Raw genomic sequence first — 19724 nt, forward strand, 5'->3', positions numbered from 1 at the left:
TACAGAATCTGTGCAATTAAACTTTAAGCTACATTATATTTTCCACAGCAATTAAATCTGATGAGAAAATAAACATCTTATTGTTTTTTTTGCAGGTGTTATATACAGATTTTGGAACTTGAATCTTCAAAATATAGAAACAAGTAGTTTTCATGTACGACAACCATAAACCAAAGCAACATCCAGTTTCCATATTAATGGACACACCGCTATAAAATCGGGAGGTGAGGGGGTTGCAGGAACACACCTAGGCCAGGCACACTTACCCAGGTAAGAGGAATACATGATGGGGTGCCGGTCCTTTTTATCACATATGCTATGGTGCGCCCTCCTGTTCAGCAGCATAACAACAATCTGGAAAGTACAAGAACATTATTAATAGAGAGCTACCACCCACAAACGGCCATGAACGCATGCCAATGTTTATTTGTGAAGCTGCTCCCCCATGTATGTAATGCCAGTTGCAGCAGGAAAGCTACCAGCAATGGACATGAGCAGTTTCATAATGTAACTGTGTAAATAGGCCAGCACTATACATGATCTTATATGCTAGCGTTGTATAACTACATACCTCTATACTGCCACTAAGCACAGCATGATGAAGTACAGTACGGCCTGTGCGATCCGCTGTATTGACATTTTTCATCGAACCCATTAAGGTCTCTGCACATTTAATCGCTCTGTTAGCAACAGCGGCATGTAGTGGAGTTTGCCAGTTCTTGTCCCGAGCATTGACGTCAGCAGAGTGCTTTATGAGGAGCGAGATTGCCCTCTGAAATTGGTGCACAAAATGATATAGTGTCTAAGACAAGACCAGTATAATCCAGACAAAACAACATATGTATGACACGATTTAGAAAACATACCAACAAGGAAATACAAAGAAAGGAAATAACAGAACACCAAATTCAAGTGTGGAGAAAGAGAGAATGAAGAACTTGTATACCACTTGGGAAAGTGCTTTAGAAAGTAACGAAATTATGGCCAAACTTTACAATGGTGCACTTATGATTTTTCCATAAAAGCAAAAGAGAAGATATGCACTATATATATAAAAACAAATGAATCCATGGCAGTTTACCTCATTTCGTGCAGCCGCAGCACGGTGCAGGGGAGTAAGCCAGAGTGAATCCTTTGCATTAATATTAGCACCTATGAGGAAACCCCGCACAAAAAACAAAGACTCAGTTACTACAAGCTGCAAAATTACTCTAAGACATTTACTGCTAAATCAGCCAAACCATAACTAATTAACTAAATAAGCCAAAAGAGAACAAGCTGGGGCTTCAATTAGAGTTGCATTTCAAAACAAAATTTTCCCACATCGGTTTAACAACAGCCAGAGATCTCAACTCTGTTGTTGGGGGACGTTGCTACCTTTTTTAACCAGCTCGCAGTCTCTGGCTTTCTGCTTGCCTCCATTCCCCACCCTCATTAGGACACTGCCTCTGCCACAATCAATTATGTCCTCACTAATATAATGACACAAGTGGATGTGTCACTGCCTTTTACAAGAAAAGCTTATTCCTATTCTGAAACATCATTGTGCTGCTGTAAACATTCTGATGCGATTGGCACTGCTCTATGCCCATATACTTAACTTCATCTCCTGGTCACAAATTTGTCCACAGTTTAAGAATTGTTTTATATTATTACTTTGTTACACAAAAAAACAACAACACACCACCATAATCAAAGGCACATTTAAACCATGTTCCACAATTCCAAATACAGATCTTACCTGACTGTATTAATAGCTCTATAACTGGCATGTCTCCTAAGTAGGCAGCAGCATGCAGGGGAGTGCGTCTCTCTTGGTCCTGTTAAAGTGATTAAGTAAAAGATAAGAGCAAGAAAAATAATCCTACAACTGTGGGATGCTGTGTGCATGCAAGATTTGTTTCAGACATTACTATACACTGCAGGCTTCATAAAATAAAAAGTTCACTCTAGCCTAAACATACCTAAAGCTGGACACAAACACACCACAAGTTGATCATTCAATCCAATAATTTTTTTATTGAATCCTTAGAGAACGGACACAGGTTTGGGCGACAATTGATCCAATACAATCATAAGTAGGTCAAAGTGTTTATATTGCAATGATATTAAAATGTATAACTGTAAAATTGTCCCGTACTGTGCATGCAAGACACAGCGGATTGAGCAACAACTCAATGCATAACCAAAAATGGATTGTAATGTGTGTGTCTCAATTGTTTATTGATGCAAACATAAAGGAATGCAATTGTTTGTTAGGATATGAGTGGGGTACGTTTCTGCGAATACAATAAGACCGACAATTGAGTGACTTAAAAATTGACCCACTGCCTTAAAACAGACAGCCTCACTATGGCCATTGGAAGTGACGAGATTCCCACTTGCAGCGTTTTCCCCAGTCGCAATTTATAGCTGCTGGATATCAGAAGTGTCGGACATACTGTCTATCTAAATTATGGGAAGTCTCTATTTCCTCAACGTCGCCCTTATAGCAATCAGCCTTTTTTAGTCTCTGTAACTATTGTCGGCCTTATTACATTCGGAAAATTGACTACCACCGGATAATGCGGCCAGCATGATTCTCTAAGTGCAAAGATTGGCAATGTGGAAGAAGCTACTAGGGCTTGTATTAAATGTGGCTGAAAGGAAGAGTGAAGATTCTGAAATTGAAAAAGGGTGGAGGAAGAAGGAATACGTGGGAGAAACAACCTTGGGTAAAAGGGCCTGGAAATGAGACCATCATCATTTTGAATGAAGCAAAAACAAAACAAAAAAAAAAAAAAAAAAAAAAAAAAGAAGAAGACATATTTGGAGGACCAGGACTCTGAAACAGGTCATGACTAGACTGCAAAAAGGCCAGAAATTGTGGATGAATATTGTTGCAACAGTTTAAGGTTGAACATCCACCACAGGTTTTTTTGGTGGGGGGAGGGGGTGATGTACAGAGAACTCACTCACATCAGACCCTGCCCTTTGAAACTTACAGGCTAAATTCTCTAACATACACACACAGATTAGGGTCAATTTGATAGCGGCCAATTAACCTACTAGTATGTTTTTGGAGTGTGGGAGGAAACCGGAGCACCCGGAGGAAAACCATGCAAACATGGGGTGAACATACAAACTCCACACAGATAAGGCCATGATCGGGAATCGAACTCATGACCCCTGTGGGGCAGAAAATGCTAGCCCCTAAGCCACCGCGGTGCCCTGACCTTGTGATGCAAAAGAAGCATCTATGAATGCAAGAGCGTCAAACCACTTGCTCACTGCACAGATTATCAGCAGAAGCACACAGCCATACCATTCAGGAAGTACCCACCAAGTGGGTGGAATGAGGTTACTTTCCACAGAACAGGTTGACCCACACTGGTTTAAGGCTGATGGATCGCTGGCATAATCTACCTGACCATAATTTGTTTAGAGGCAGGCCAGCCCCAGTTCTGCACATCATGCAGAACCGAGAGATCTGAACTGGGCGCCTTCTTGTTTCACCAAATGTAGATATGCAGGGTGCATACCAACTCCAGCCCATCTAACGCGCTATCCCCAGCCTTCGAGCTATCCTGATGAATAGCTGGAACCACAATTTCCTGATTCAGGTGGAAAAACGACTTTGTCTTGAGCACCATCCTAATCTCGTGGAACACCAGAAAAGGAGATCTGCAAGACATGGTCTCCAATTCTGAGACCAATCGAGTTGTAAAGATCACCTGGAGGAAAGCAGTCTTTCAGGACAGATTTTGCTTAGGACCCTCTGGAGCATGACGCCAGGAGGAAAGCGGTAGACTAAAGGGAAGCTCCAAGAAACCACTACAGTGTCTACGGCCACCACCCTGGGGTCCCTGGATCTCAACCCAGCAGTCTTCCACTTTGTGGTTTAGCCGAGATGCCATCAGATAGACGTATGGTTGTCCCCCCAATTCACAAGCTGCTTTAACACCTGAGTGACCATTCCCCTGGATGAGCATCCTGACGGATCAGATTGTCTGCCTCCCAGTCATCTACCCCAAGGATGAACACTGCCAAGACGGCCTGAATACTTCTTTTATTTCTAGTACATTGCTCGGGAGCTTGGACTCCACCGGTGTCCACTGACCCTGAAAACGCTGATGGAGGATGCATGCGTCTCAAACCTGGAGTATGGCATCTGTGGTGAAAACAGTGTTTCTAAAACCTGGTCCTCCAGTCTCCTAACAGTGCATGTTTTCCATATCTCCTTGCTCAAGCACAGGAGTATTCATTACTGACTGAAACATTTGTTACCTGGAAAACATGCAGTATTAGAGGACTGGGTTTGGGAAACACTGGCAAAAAGGATCCAATTCTGGATGGTGAATGGATTTTCGCTGGTGGGGTTGGACCTCTTCAGTCAGCACAACAGGAACCGACGCGCGCTGGGTGACAGTTTAATGATTGAGAGACCAGTTGTAAGTGCGGATCTGATCCACTACGAGTAAAGGTTGTTCTGGAACAGACTCAAGTGAAACTGCACGAATTGGGACTGCCTCAATGAAGATCATTTTGCCCAGAACACTCATGCAAAGAAGTAGATGGACACTCACTTCTCGATCAAGACGGACAACATATTTGAAGTAGTAGAAACACCCGTCGTAGTTCAATCCAATTGGGTGACTCCAAAGTCCTGGCTGTCTCTGTTACATGGTTGAAAAGTAAGACTGGGAAACTTGCTTTTATCAGAAGGTCGTCCTGGTATGGCATCACAGTTATCCCATGGTCCACAGCAAGGCCACGAGGATTGGTTTGAAAAGACCCGATTGGTTTCTGGACTAAAAAGATTGGAGTATATACCCTTTGTCCTTTCTGGATAATGTCTAGATGGCCTTCTTGAGGGCTATTATTTTTGTGTGTTATCGGTGTTAAAAAAAAAATCTCTGCAGTGGAGGCCACCTGAAATCTATCAAATATCCCCTTGAAATGATGCTCTGACCGATGTGTCCAATGTGGAATCGAACCACTTGTCCTGTTAAAGGAGAAGGCGGGTGCTGACCAGAGGAGTATCCAAGGTTGGCATCCCATGACTGATATCTGTTCACCGACTGTCCTTCCATGGACCACTTTTGGTAGGTACTAACCATTGCATACCAGGAACAACCCACAAGACCTGCTGTTTTGGAGATTCTTGGACCCAGTCGTCTAGCCAACACAATTTGGCCCTGGTCAAAGACGCTCAGATCCTTACACTTGCCCATTTTTCCTGCTTTCAACACACCAACTTCAAGAACGGACTGTTCACTTGCTGCATAATATATCCCACACATAGATCAATGGGTTCTGTCCCTCGCAGCCTACTTCTAGCATGAACCCCGTCTTCTCTGAGCTGAGCACCGGCACTAGACATACATACACACATTATATATATATATATATATATATATATATATATATATATGTGTGTATACACACACACACACACACACACACACACACACACATATATACATAACAGGGAGATTTCCATAAGGGATTTCTTTAAAGTGCCAGAGCTCCTCACACCACATCTATACCCCATGATGTTCCAGTGTCCCCCTTAGGATTCAGAGAAATATCATTTTCTGACCAGAGGCGTTGGGAAGATCTTTGTTGCCATCACACATTGAGAAAAATAACAAAACAAATTATGTTGTCAGTCATAGGGAATTCAGCCTTGTGCTGTAGCAGGCTAGCACTGTAACCCACTAACAGAAGGACAGCATGCAGCAGGTATCCCTGTAATAGTGTGACCAGCCCAGCCTGTTATAACTTGCTGAGCCTTCTGAGGGGGAGAACCTACACAATATGTCCCCCAGTATTAGCGGTTAGCAGACCAGGCTACGGCGCTGGAAGATACAACAAGACACAGACAACAGTAAATAAAACTGAATAGTCAAACAGAACGTACAGATTGTGCCACTCACCAAAATGTTGACATTTTCCTTCTGGCTCGACAGTAATTGTTGTATTTCTTCTAGGTTGCGATTGAATATTGCTTGGACCAGTGGATGCTAGAGTGAAAAACATAATAAATAAATATTATTATTATTATTAATACTATTGCTTATTCTCCTTTTGCACGTCTAATGTAATATAGTTGAATATAATAAAACTAAATGTCCTGCTATATGCAATTTCTTACATAAAGCTGACATAGCTGACAGTATGATTCACTACCTCCATCCAAAATCCCCATCAATCTTATTTAAGTGTGATAATGATCTTACAAAACCCTATTTTGAGCCATGACTTAGTAGCAGGGGCCAGGTATGACATCCTTCATTGTTCAGCAGATGAAAGAAAGGTCAGAACATGGCAGAGAATGGGGAAGGGATTGGTACATTTGTCATAAGAGCTCATCCATACTCCTAGACCGTAAAACAGAGCACAATCCTGCGACTGATCTTTAGATTGCATGGTCAAAGATGCAATCATGAGAAGTGAACAATTAGAGCTCAGTCCTCTTCAGGTCACCATGTGGCTTGTCAGACTATCTGGCCATAATACCCTCCCACTGAGACCATACGCTATTCCTGTCCTGGTCCTTAGCGTGCTGTGATTCCACACATTTCATGTTGCCCCACACCGGAGCCTTGTGCCCTGTATTGTAGACGTCAGCTCCGTCTACAATACATGCACTGCTCGGCTGGTCTCATCCCTGCTCACTAACTAAGGCCTCTGATCCCTCCATTCTTATACATGTTGTGGTGTAACACAAAAGCAATTTTAAAATGGGACTTTACAGTTAAGTGTTGAACACTTAGAGCAGTCCATTTTTTAGATTAAGAGCAATGGTTTGTAAAAAGAATGTAGGTTAGGAACTCTGACCCCCAATCCCCCCCCTCCCCCCCTCCTCCATCCATCCATCCATCCATCCCAATATCCTGGTGTAGTGTATCCGATATCAGAAAAGGTGTCCATATATAATAGTGAAAAAAATCAGGTAGACAAGGTTATCGCCGCTAAAGTGAAGCCTAGTTATATAAGCTTAAGGCACCGGTAGCCAAGCAGAGACAGTCAATTGGATACAATACACAGACAACAGCAAGACATGATCGGCCCAAGTCACAATAATCAAGTAAGATACAGGGAGCTGTACAGTTTAACCAGTGCTTCTCCAATTAGTCACCTGTTTAAAAACAAGTGAAGCTTATTGAATAATTTGAAAACCCTGAGTCTCGTTTCTCAAGTAGTGTAGTTCAAAGCATAAATCTCTATTGCAGACAAGTAAAACAATTTGGATAGCAACATGGGAACCAAGCTTCAAGCTAGGCAGGTTCAGTTCTAGGCACCAGGTATTAATATTTGTGGGTTTTTCGGATTGTGTTTGTGGTAGACAAATCCAAAAGGTCTTGATGGGACACCAAGCTGATTTTGAAGTTAAATGTTTCATAAAATTTAACAAATTCCACCAAAAGGTTAGGGTGGGTATTGAGTGATTGCATAACAATAGTAAAAAACACCACACAGCAAACCCTTTTTATGGTATTGTACAGAAACCTAAATTGTTATGAAGTTAGCTATAGAGGGATAAAATAGTAAGGCAAGCCACTTATTTCATACCATGAATGGTGTTAAATGAAAGGCATTAGTTCATCATCATCATTTATTTATATAGCGCCAACATATTCCGTAGCGCTTTACAATTGGGGACAAACATAATAAACTAATAAACAAACTGGGTAAAACAGACAAAGAGGTGGGAAGGCCCTGCTCGCAAGCTTACAATCTATGGGACAATGAGAGATTGACACATGAGGTTAAGTATACATTTTGCATCTTGGTCCAGCCAGACTGCAAAGTTAAAAGTGACTTATAAGCTAAACGATCCTGTCACACAACAATGTTGGTCAGGGGGTAGTTGTCTTGTGTGAAATTGTGTAACAGGCAGTAAAAGGCTAAAGGTAGTGAGGTTAAGAGGGTGGTTGAGGAATATTATAAGCTTGTCTGAATAGGTAGGTTTTCAGAGAACGCTTGAAAGTTGTAGACCAGAGGGGAGTCTTATTGTGCGAGGGAGAGAGTACCACAGAGTGGGTGCAGCCCGAAAAAAGTCCTGTAACCGGGATTGGGAGGATGTAATGAGGGTGGATGAGAGACGCAGATCTTTTGCAGAACGGAGTTGCCGAGTTGGGAGATATTTTGGAGACAAGAGAAGAGATGTATGTTGGTACAGCTTTGTTGATGGCCTTGTAGGTTAGTAAAAGTATTTTATATTGGATTCGGTAGAAGAAAGGCAGCCAGTGTAGAGACATACAGAGCGATTCAACAGAGGAATAGTGATTTGCAAGGAAAATCAGTCTTGCCGCAGTATGCAAAATAGATTGTAGGGGTTTGAGTCTGTTTTTGGGAAGACCAGTAAGGAGGGAATTGCAATAGTCAATGCGGGAGATGATAAGTGCATGAATTAAGGTTTTAGCAGTGTCTTGCGTGAGATATGTGCGGATTCTGGAAATGTTCTTTAGATGTATGTAACATGATTTAGATATAGAGTCAATGTGGGGAACAAAGGATAGGTGTGAATCAAGGATTACACGTAGGCAGCGAGCTTGTGGGGTGGGATTTATGGTCATGTTATCAACAGAGATAGAAATGTCAGGTATGCTCTTGTTGGCGGGTGGGAATATTATTAACTCTGTTTTAGAAAGATTAAGTTTGAGTTGGCGAGAGGACATCAAAGATGATATGGCAGAAAGACAGTCAGTTACACGGGACAACACAGATGTCGAGAGATCAGGAGAGGATAGATAGATTTGGGTATCATCCGCATAGAGATGATACTGTCGAAGTCAGCAAATTGGATAAAGTCATTTCAATTAAAGTCGAGCAAACTTTGTTGTCTTTGTCTGAAAAGATGCGTACGGTACGCTACGACGTACAAGGGCATGCTACGGCGTGAAAGGGCGTACGCATCCACTACACGTGGCAGCAACAGTAATTGGTCTTTTACCATACATTCGCACAAACACGCATACTAATAAAATAGTACACATTAATGGTAGTTGTAACACATAGTTATGTCGAAATATAGTAGTATTTATATGTTATATTAGAGTTACATGCATATTAGTGAAATACACGGAACAGGTTGAAGGAATCATATCATGGGTGGTATCATAATAAACCTCTTTACATATCCTACTGTTTGGTTCACTCTGCGAGGGAATCGCAGAGTGCATACACAAGTTATGAATGATAGGGAATTATGAACTACTTAAGACTAAGGAATCTTGGCGGGAAGAGCCGAGCATACCCCCTGCAGAGATGACCCCCTCCTTTGGATTCCTTAGGATGAACTAGCCAATGATTGACAACCCCTTGGACCTTCCTGAGACCTGGACCAATAGAAGCAAGCTATACCATCTTCATTGTATTTCTGTGTGTATATAAGCAGCAGCTTCACATCTAGTGTTCAGACATCTTGTCCCCAGACTTCAGGATTGAATGACTGCACACTGGATCCAGAGCACCTGCGATAAGTAACGGCTGTATTTATTATCACTTCGCTTGAGCATATTATTCTCTTATTTGCGAATAAATCTTTGTGCGTTGGAAACACAGATCGAGGTCCGACAATCGTTATTGGTTAGCGACAATACGCACATAACAATTCTGATACTGATGGCTCTTAAAATGTACTACGTTGGAGAATTATAGTGCCCTGATACAATGGAACATGGAGGGCTCCAGACCAAGCTACAATGTAGCTTCTAAGAATGTCCAGTCTACTCAGTTGAAGGCCTTTACTACTGCATTGCTTCAAAGTAGAAGGGCTGAAATAGATTGCCATTTTACATAATGAATTAAGTTCAAAGGCCTTTGTCATTATCTTTTGCATCCCAATTAACAATAAAACAAAATCTGCTCCAAATGAACCATGCCTGGATTAAATAGGGCTGTAGTGTTTATAAGTCTGTGGATCTTTGCCTTGTTCTGTTATAATGGCAATGTGTACTTCCAAAACTGAGAGAAGATTATAGGAAGCACGGAGGCTCAGTGCTTAGCATATTTGCCTCACAGCACTCCAGAAACATACCGATAGGATATATGGCTGCTAACAAAATTAACCCTAGTCTGGGTGTGCGTTAAGGAATTTAAACTCTAAAATGTAATGGTACAGAGACTTTTCCGTACAACACTGCGAAATTGGAACCACTACACAAGTAAAAGATGATGATGGTCAGGTATGGAATTTGTCTAATGCAGATAGACAATAATGTTACATTTCTGCCTCGGTCAGTGATAAATATGTTATCTTGCACGCATGAGCAATCTTGAAAACTTTTGCAGCTGTTCAATCTACTCAACGTACCAATTGAGAATGGAAACTCTGAAGCATTGGTCCAGTCCAATAGTGCTGGAATGTCAAAGTGCAGAACAGCAATGGAATGTTAGCCATTCATATGGAACAGGAGGTGGAAAAAGTTCAATACATGTAGGTCATCTACTCTACTACAGAGAAGACAACAAGTACTGAGAGCAAAGCATTTCTAGACAGGTCAGGGATGAGCTGGACTGTTCCCTCAAAGGCACTTCTGTGTCTGGCCAACTGAATAATCTAAGTATGTAAGTGGATCCTGCATATAACATATAAGGGGAATGTCAGGTTCAAACTGTAGAGCTCTAGTGACTGATGAATATTTTACTTTCCATAAGCCAGATTGAGAGGAGTTTGAAGATCTGCCTTGCAGAGAAGTGATCAGATCTTTTTGACCAGTTGCTTCTGCTAGGCATCCAAGCCTATTATTCCAACTACGACAATTCTATAAATCAATATGCAATTCTATTAGGCTCTGTATAGACGTCATTTTGCTCGGTCTGATCCCTACATGCAGCAGTTTATCTTCCATGGAGTTGTTTGTTAGCTTAATCTTCTCTAACGTCTCTACCATTTGTTGACCTCAGAGCGCTGCCTCAGTCAGCCGCTTTAGATCTGACTTGGTGGAGCTGACCCTGTAAAATCCATCATTCCACAATTTATTTCAAAGAAAATTGTTCCAAGTGAGGAAAGTTGCACTTCAGGAAGGAACCATTTCCAAAGCAAAAAAATATACACCTGACAAGATATGATATAGGAAAGGTGCAGTTTCACAATTTACTTCTAAAAAGCAAATGTGCCTTGAAAAGTTAATATGCCCTAGTTTGAAATCTTTAATATTATTACAACAAGCTAAAAATAATTTATTATCAGTTAATCAAATTATATATTTTTTTATTACAAGATCTACAACATAAGTAAATAGATGTAGCTATACACTCAGTGTCCACATCATTAGTACACCGGCTCATTAAGACAATTCAATTCATAAAACCATGCAGACATGATCAAAAGGATCAGTTATTGTTCGGACCAAACATCAGAACAGGGAAGAAATGTGATCTAAAGGCGATGACCGTGGAGTAATTGTTGGTGCCAAACAAGTGGTTGAGTCTCAGAAACTGCTGATCTCCTGGAATCGCACAACAGTCTCTAGAATTTACAAAGAATGGTGCACAAAAAAAAATAAAAAAATCCAGGGAGCGGCAATTCTGTGGGTGAAAACACCTTGTTAATCATTGCACAACACCACGAACCTTGAAATGAATGGGCTATAGCTGCAGAAGACTACACCGGGTTCCACTTATGTCAGCTAAGAACAGGAAAAAACATTGCCTGGTCTATAGAATCTCAATTTCTACTAGAGTAAGGAATTGGTATTAACATGCATCCAAGAATCCATCTTGCTTTGCGTCAATGTGCAAGCTGGTAGTGGTGTGTTTAATGTTTACTTGCCACACATTAGGTCCCTTTGTTTAAACGTCACAGCCAACTTAAATATTGTTGCCAACCACGTACATTCCTTTATGACCACAGTCTATCCATGTACTAATGGGTATTTCCAACAGGCTAATGCACCATATCACAAAGTACATGTCATATAATGTTCATCAAACCAGCTTGAGGTGTGTTCAGTGCACTCTAATGGCCTCCTGTCATCGGATCTAAATCAAGGAAAGCACCCTTGTGATGTGGTGGAGCAGGATATCTGCATCATGAACGGGTCACCAACAAATCCGTAATAACTATGGGATGCCATCATGTCAACATGGACCAAACTCTCTAAAGATTGTTTCCAGCACCTTGTTGAATCCATGCCACAAAGAATTCAGGCTGTTTTGTGGGGTAGTACTAGAAAGGTGTTCCTAATAAAGAGGCCATTGAGTGTACATTTATAAAAGCAATCCCATGAAGAAAAAAAAAAAAAATGATTTTGTTTTTTGTTTTTAACATAAATTACTGTTGCAGGTTATAAGCAGACTGATAATTGCTTTTTTCCTTGGTTTGTTACTTCAGACTGCTATTAATGAGTGATCAATCTTCAATGTTCTAGTGTTGCACAACTACCATGGCAACAACAGTCACATGGCACATAATGCAGTGAGTGGAGAGGTTGTTGCACACCTCTATCCATTTTCACTGCGACAGCCTTCCCCATCCTTTGCCATTACAGGACATACCTGTGAACTGTGAAACAGACTGTAACAGACTGACTATGTCTGTGTCTGGCAGCCAGATAACAGTGCAGATTCAATTATGCAAGATGTACAGCCGGATATAGTCACAATGTGCCTGCTCTGTGCACTGTGACATCATCCCCCATCTCACCCCCCTGCCATCGGCTGACATGCCGAGAGCCGTTTACCTTTAGACATTATTGTGTGCCCACCAGAGATATATTGAAATATATGCATGCTTAAGGTACTTAACTTGCTTAATAAAAAACCCCATATAGGATTGCTGATTTAATGTACATCTTTACTCATCTGGAACAATTTCTCGCAGATAAACAACAAACAATGCTTTAGCAGTGTGACAATGGTGTTCTTAATACCAGGTTTCTATAAATGTTTTTTTCCTCCAGTAAATGTGGCATAAGTACCATTTTTCTTCACAATGTCCCTTTTTTGCCAACCACATATTTCACTTATTATAAATGACTTTGGAGGTTTTAAACCACGCGTTTTGTTACCAGAAAGTTGCAATTGTTCCAAAAATAAATAAGACACATTAATGTCCATAGAGAGCAAGACTATTACACCACTTCATAAAAAGCAGTTACTCCATTACAGCACTTTTCATAAGTTTATGTGGTGGTATTTTTCAGTGACACTTTGATAAGTATGTTAAACTAGTGTCTTAGCAATACATTGTGGTAACTACCACACTTCTGATTAGAGATGCAAAAATGCACAACAGATGTTTTTTCCCCTCAGTGGACCCTTTAAATGGAATAATGATTCATACAAACTAAGACAAGAGCTGGGGAAGACAGTTGTAGCATGTAATATTTGTCCCATTCCTGGGGGGAAAAAAAGTGTTTTTTTGGTTTTTGTTTTTAAGCCTTAAACTCAAAAAAGGTTCAGTCTCAGGCTGGCAAACAAGTGAATTGCTAGGTTCAAGCTGCCCTTCTCCATGTTGGCACTGCCCCATGGAGCAGACATCAGCTTAACCTCTTCATTTGTACATTTACTTTTATTTAAAAATAATGGTTATTTTTAACTGCAAAAATTTTTGAAGTTTGAATATATATTTATAACTAAATTTTTACGTATAATCAATATTAAAATCTATTTACAGACAAAGCATTTACAATTTCTTTGCATTCGGTTGGGACACATTCACAAATATTCAACAATAAGTTGCAACAGTAAAGTGGTGTATTTTTTCAACATAATAAAATTTAAATTTTGTGCAATAAAAAGCAGGAATGCAGATATGTTTAGGTATTGTGATTGTATTCAATTACAGGTTTATTTTATTGTGTCAATTCAATGTAAATAGTAAGTGTCCACATTTGTGGGTGTTTAGCGCTCGTGGGTATTTGTGTGTCAGTGTATATTCTATATGTATTTTTGTGCAGTGAGCCTGGCGCCTATTGATGACATCTCTCCCGCTTCCCTGGCGAGTCTCCACTTCTCCTGGAATTTTGCTAGGAATGGACATCGGAAATCCATCATCAAATGATGGCTCGGCTTCCTCCATTGAAACTTTATATGTAATGGTAACTAACCATCGGATCAAAAGAATTCAATGGAAAAAGCTAATATGATTTGTGCATGCGCGAAAAACCGTTTGAGAAATGCGCAATACCCCTGCAGCGTGGCCAGCCGCCAATGGGACTGGGGGCGGGAAGAGGTGGAGCAGAACAGGACAACACTGTCCTTGGCACCAGTGAATGGCTGCTGTTCTGCGCACACACAGTGCTCATGCAGGCAGCTGACAAAGTGTGGGACTCTTACAGGTCTGTGTGCGATTCTGTAGCTGGCTGTGCTCCGATTGGCTCTATGAGAAAGTGAAAGCCAATCACAGTTCGCAATGTGACATGGAAGGAAATGTGTTCTAGGAAATCAAACGTTTCCTGCATTATAAAAAATTACTGCAACAACACATTTATCAAAGTTCATCCACTGTTAAATTTGTTGTCCGAAACACTGACGTCACTAATGCAAGTGAATTCCAGTGCAATGACAAAGTGATTATCCCTTTCAAAGGAAGACAGAGGCAAACAGTACTAAAAATCCAAACCCAAAAAGTGGGGCTTTAAAGTATGGATGAGGTCCCTTGTCAAGACAGGTAGGTCTCAAAATTTTAAATGTACCAAAAATCCAACTCCACAATTACAGAATTTAGTGTGATTGATGATACTTTGATAAGACAATGTAATGGATTAGAAAATATAAACCACAAGCTGATAATCTTTTTACCTCTATACTTCTCGTTATCTGGTGGCAAAAGGAATTCTTGTTGTTGGTACCATTAGGCAAAACAGAATTAAAGATTCTGATGCCAAGCTCGTTAACTCTAAAACTTTAGCAAAATGTGGTAGAGAATCAATTTCGGTGGCCACATCAAGAGACAATGTAAATTCTACGGTGGGCAGAAAATATTGTTCATATGATCACTATTTGTACAGGAATAAAGCCACAAGACATCTCCAGATGAGACAGAAAATTAAAAACAGCACGCCCAAGTAACAAGGCCGTTTGTCATCAACCAATACAACAAGTTTATGGGGGGAGTAAATATTTTTGAGATTGAAGGCTAGTGAGCAATCATCCTATCAATTATCATAAAAATTATTATAGGATTGCCTTCCATTTTTTTTATGTTTTCATAGTAAACGCATGGACCCTTTTCAAAAGCAGTGAGAAACCAAACATGAGTTTACAAGAAATCAAAGCGGGAATTTCAACAATAATTCAAATGGGAGAAAACACCCAAAAAAAAGGAGAAGGCCTTGTAAATAACCGTTGTCACCAATAAGGAGTATGGACCATCAGGATAGCAAAAACGGCAGGAGGAAGGGGACGTAACTCAAATGGGTAAGGGACAGCATCTGGCGGTGTGGCGGGTATTACAGCTAAGTAGCCAAAACCTGGTGAAGTTTATCTTCCCGATCATGCAGGTGGGAGGTGCTTTTCATCCACATGAGCAATAAACCAGATGCGAGATTTCAGTGAAGAGAGGCAGAGTCAACCCATAACCAAGACTTGGCAACCAAGCAACGTGCTGCTTCCAGGACTGAGAAGTCAACTTCACAAAGAGTGTCAACATCTTCCAGAGGAGAAAGGACCAAGGGTCATTCCGAACCAGACATTGAGGGAGGAGAGAAGGCTCCTAACCTTATCCCAGAAGAAGGAGATCCTGGGCCAGGACCACCAGATGTGCAGAAAAGTACCTCTATGTCCGCAGCCTCAACAGCAATCGGGGAGACAGATGGAAACACTTTAAAAAGTTTCAGAAGTGCGATACCATCAGCAATAAACTTTTATAGGTATTCACTTTGATTATAGTAAAGATCGAGCTGGAGGCCACCTTGGATAGGAGGGCCCAGGTCTCTCTCACACTCCCTCTCGTGTCTGTTCCCATAGGAGAATATGACAATGGGATGAAATCATGCCTCTCTGTAGCAGAGAGGAGACACAGCATTTCAAACAGTGAGAGGGGTTGAGGGGGACTGGTCGACAGGAGGACGTTAAGAAAGTGTATAATCTGTAATTATTCAAAAAGTTTCAGGTGGAAGTCAGGATATTTGGCGTGAGACCATCATAGCATATGGGAGAGCCCTGATCCAGAAGTTCCTCAACAACCGGACAACATGGGCGGTCCAAAGTTGGGAAAGGGACCTGGCAAGTCCCAAAGGGAAATCGGGTTTGAGCCACAAGGGTGTAATGAACAGAGGAGGGAAGGGTACAAAGAGGTGTCGGGAACAAGTCTTGCAGTTCCTAGCCGCAAATGATAAGATTAGAGAATTTTTGATGAGGAAATTCCTGTAGAGCCGTGGGAGGTCCCAAATGCAAGAGATGCTCTTGAGATAAAAGGATTCTATGTCTGCCCAGAAGAGAGATGATGGGGGAGTGAAAGAGACCACAATTTGACTAAGAAGGGATGCCCAATAATAGGCTTTGAGATCAGGAAATCGTGGGTTTCTTAAGGACTGCCAAACAGACCCCAACAGACCTGTAGTTCCAGAAAGATTTAGTCAAGTGTGTTTGGAAAGCAAATGGGACTTAAACAGTGAGCATCTGCAAAATGTAGAGACGTTGGGGACGATATAATAAGCCACAATATAATTAGGGAACGCTAGGAGTACAGATCCCATTTCAGTTTAGCAAATAGGCCTGGATAGATTTCCTGGAATAGGAACTCATAGGAGTTGATGTAGACACCTAGATATTTAATTCTTTTTTTTCTGCCACCAAGTGGAAATGGTAGGTGAGGTTCTGACTTTTGTTTTTATTGCCACATTTGATAAATATAGGAACTTTAGTTCTCCGATTTTTTCTATCTTGTTCTTTGTAAATTAAGGTGTTGCAATTACTACATTGGTGTGCTGAATATGTACTGCATTCATTGTTTCTTATTCTGAGATAAAAATTCTATGTTTATTTTACATAAAGTGATGGACTTTTTTTGGGGGGGAGGGGGGGGGTACCACTTTTCTCCATTTTCTGGATGGAGAAGAATAAATATTACATGCTGATTAAGCAGCTATTCAAGCACTTAGTAATACATATTTTTCACTAAGGATTCCCATACTGTAAGTGCCACAAGTGTATTTGGCTTTTATTTACATAGTCATTTGCTTGTTGTTTTTTTTAAATGATAGGACATTAAAAAAATTACACAAACATATAGAGGCCACCAAACAACAAAGTTAAAAAAAAAAAAGAGGAGACAGTGGGGTGTTGTGTCTGAGGAGATCATTAGTCTGCCTGGCAAGTCTGGGAACAAACGACAGTGATCATCATCATCAATTCATACAGATAATACTGTAAGACCACTAGTCTTATGTCATTCTACCAAGAAGTGAACAAAACAACTTCGGAGACCTAGCAAAATTTTCAAACAAACCTATATTTGTGCAATCACTAGAATGGGTAGTAAATAAACTACGACGATCTTTAAAAGTGAAAGTGGCCAAAAAGGTGATAAGTGTAGAAAATATGATTACAATGAGCGAGCCGGGGGCCCATCTAATGATGACCTATGAGGATGCTCTGACACTAAGAAGTGTGGAGACTCGGCCGGCGGATGGAGGGCTCTGCTCGCACATTATCAATGTGATCGGTGATCTGGTAGCGGAGAAGATACCGCCAGCCCCGCCAGCCATGGGAGCCCCGGGCAGACCGCACAGCTGGGTACTGGGAGGAAGAACCAGCGCGCTGACTACAAAGAGCCGGGCATGGCCGTAGCCCGCTCCCCGCTCTCACCACCATGCAGCTCAGGCCTTGTGCATACACGGAGGCCTGGGAGTAACTAGGCCGCAAGCTGCAGCCTGGCCTACACTACAGCCTCGTACTGCACGCACTTACACTCACCTGGTCAGTGATTTCGAGGACTCCCATGTCCTGCGGCCTGTCAGCATGGAGGTCCCGTCATGAGGCGGTATCTTCCGCGGGACGGACAACAGAAGGCAGCTACGGCGCTGGATATGCGCCTCAACTCCTCGATTCTTTTTCTTATTGCTGCAGGAAGCCAGGGCCCGCCTACCGACAGTACTCGTAGCGCCCTCTGCCGGTCCTGTCTGCAGTACACTGCTAGTTTACTCTAAACATTGCGATACAAACTAGACACAGCGCTCCCTGCCGCATTGTAGTGGAACTGCAGGGTAAACACAAATACTAGCAGAGAAACGGCATCTAATGGTCGGAAAGGAAAGAACTTCTGTTTAGAATGTTTCTCATTCTAAATGATTCTCTGAGATTCAGTGATGTAAAGTATCACTTTTTGCAGCTGCCAGTATCCGTAAATACTGCCTGCAAACTATTTTTTTCCCCGCCATGTTAAAGAAAAAATAAATCTCACACGGGTTTTTGCTGGCAATAACGACCGTTTTGAGTTAGCGCAGCGGGAAAACTTGTGCAATTCAATAGAAAAAGAGGGAACACTGCCCCCAAGCGTCAAAAATTGTTTGCGAGATTTTAGGGAATGAAGGGGAGTTTTAACGCTGTCATGTATAACACAAAAAAAAGGTTTTGCATACATTTCCATAAATTAGACTGCATTACACATTGATAATATCTACATTACTTTCTTTTAGCATATTTTTTTATTGAACCATATAATCATCTATACCATGTCAAAACACCTTACTATATTCATATTTGTACCAACAACATACATATATCTAATTAATTAGTGATTTTATTTTTTAAAAAAATTTATGTTTTTTTTTTTATTGAAATATTTTTTTCACAAGAAAATCAACTTACACAAGTTAGGCATTAGTGATAAACATAAGTTTAACTTTTTTTTCCAACATTTTTACATGATTTCAAATACTTTTCAGAGGTTTTTTATTTTTAACACACCCCAAGGAGGTGCGAGATAAAACAGCATACGTTCCTGTTTTACCCACCGCGTTAAAAAACAATTGAATAGCTTTTAACGCGGCTGCCTCTCGCACACCCTATACTTTCAATAGACCTTCCACTGGAGCGCGAGAGGACCGTTTCATGAAAAAAAAAAATGTAGCGTTACAAATGGAATTGAATTGCGGGTAAAGTTAACCCGCTCGAAAATGATAAAAAACAGCGTTAAAATGACTCGCTGACAATTGAATACCCCCCATAGTATATTCAACCAGTGAAGAGGAGCATCTATAGCATGTACAAAGAGGTTTCATCTTAAACAAACTCTAATGGCAAAATCTGAAAATAAATATATGAAATAACTTTTAATGTTTTTCTATGCAACAGATCTCTGAAAGTAGACAGTTAATTGTTCCTACTGTTTCTTCACCACCTCCTCCAAACAGCCTCATATTGCTCTTGTTTGCCTGCTTACTGACTGAGAGCTCTGTCAGAAGTCTACATACATATTTCCATGGATCAAGAAATATATATATCACAACAGAAAATGAGACACCTTAATCCAGCAGCTCCGACCTTCTTGGTAGCTTGTTTAAATAATACCACTTTCACATTGCCACCCCTGCAATATCCCGAGTTTTTCAAGCCGGATTTTTGCCAAGTCACAGAGCATCCCAACTCAGAGACTGCGCTTACACTGCACTTTGGACCCGGGAATTTCCCTGGTCGACCCCGTTCATACTGAACACAGGTCTGCCCTGGAAATAAAGTGTCAGTCATCACAAGAGGAGCTTTGATTGGCTAAAAATTGGTGAGGCAGAAATCCAAGATCGTGAATGGGGTGGACACATCATTGGGGAGGAAGCTTACCCCTTTGT

The 19724-nt window shown here is 41.0% G+C and overlaps 1 protein-coding gene across 5 annotated transcripts in view; it reads right to left on the reverse strand.

The window, feature by feature from the left end:
• The window catches only part of ANKRD52 (ankyrin repeat domain 52), a 55770-nt gene extending 37729 nt beyond the window's left edge, over window positions 1-18041 (reverse strand). For all 5 annotated transcript variants that reach the window (XM_075199594.1, XM_075199592.1, XM_075199593.1 and 2 more), the window contains exons 1-6: window positions 17854-18041; window positions 5919-6005; window positions 1742-1820; window positions 1082-1152; window positions 572-772; window positions 267-354 (exon numbers count right to left, since the gene is read on the reverse strand). In XM_075199594.1, coding sequence (XP_075055695.1) covers window positions 267-354; window positions 572-772; window positions 1082-1152; window positions 1742-1820; window positions 5919-6005; window positions 17854-17880 — 553 coding nt within the window. In that variant the 5' untranslated portion in view covers window positions 17881-18041. The remainder of the gene's footprint in view (window positions 1-266; window positions 355-571; window positions 773-1081; window positions 1153-1741; window positions 1821-5918; window positions 6006-17853) is intronic.
• Between the last annotated feature and the right edge of the window lie 1683 nt (window positions 18042-19724).

The sequence above is a fragment of the Mixophyes fleayi genome, chromosome 2 (genome assembly GCF_038048845.1).
Source record: "Mixophyes fleayi isolate aMixFle1 chromosome 2, aMixFle1.hap1, whole genome shotgun sequence".
In the NCBI taxonomy this organism is placed as follows: domain Eukaryota; kingdom Metazoa; phylum Chordata; class Amphibia; order Anura; family Limnodynastidae; genus Mixophyes; species Mixophyes fleayi.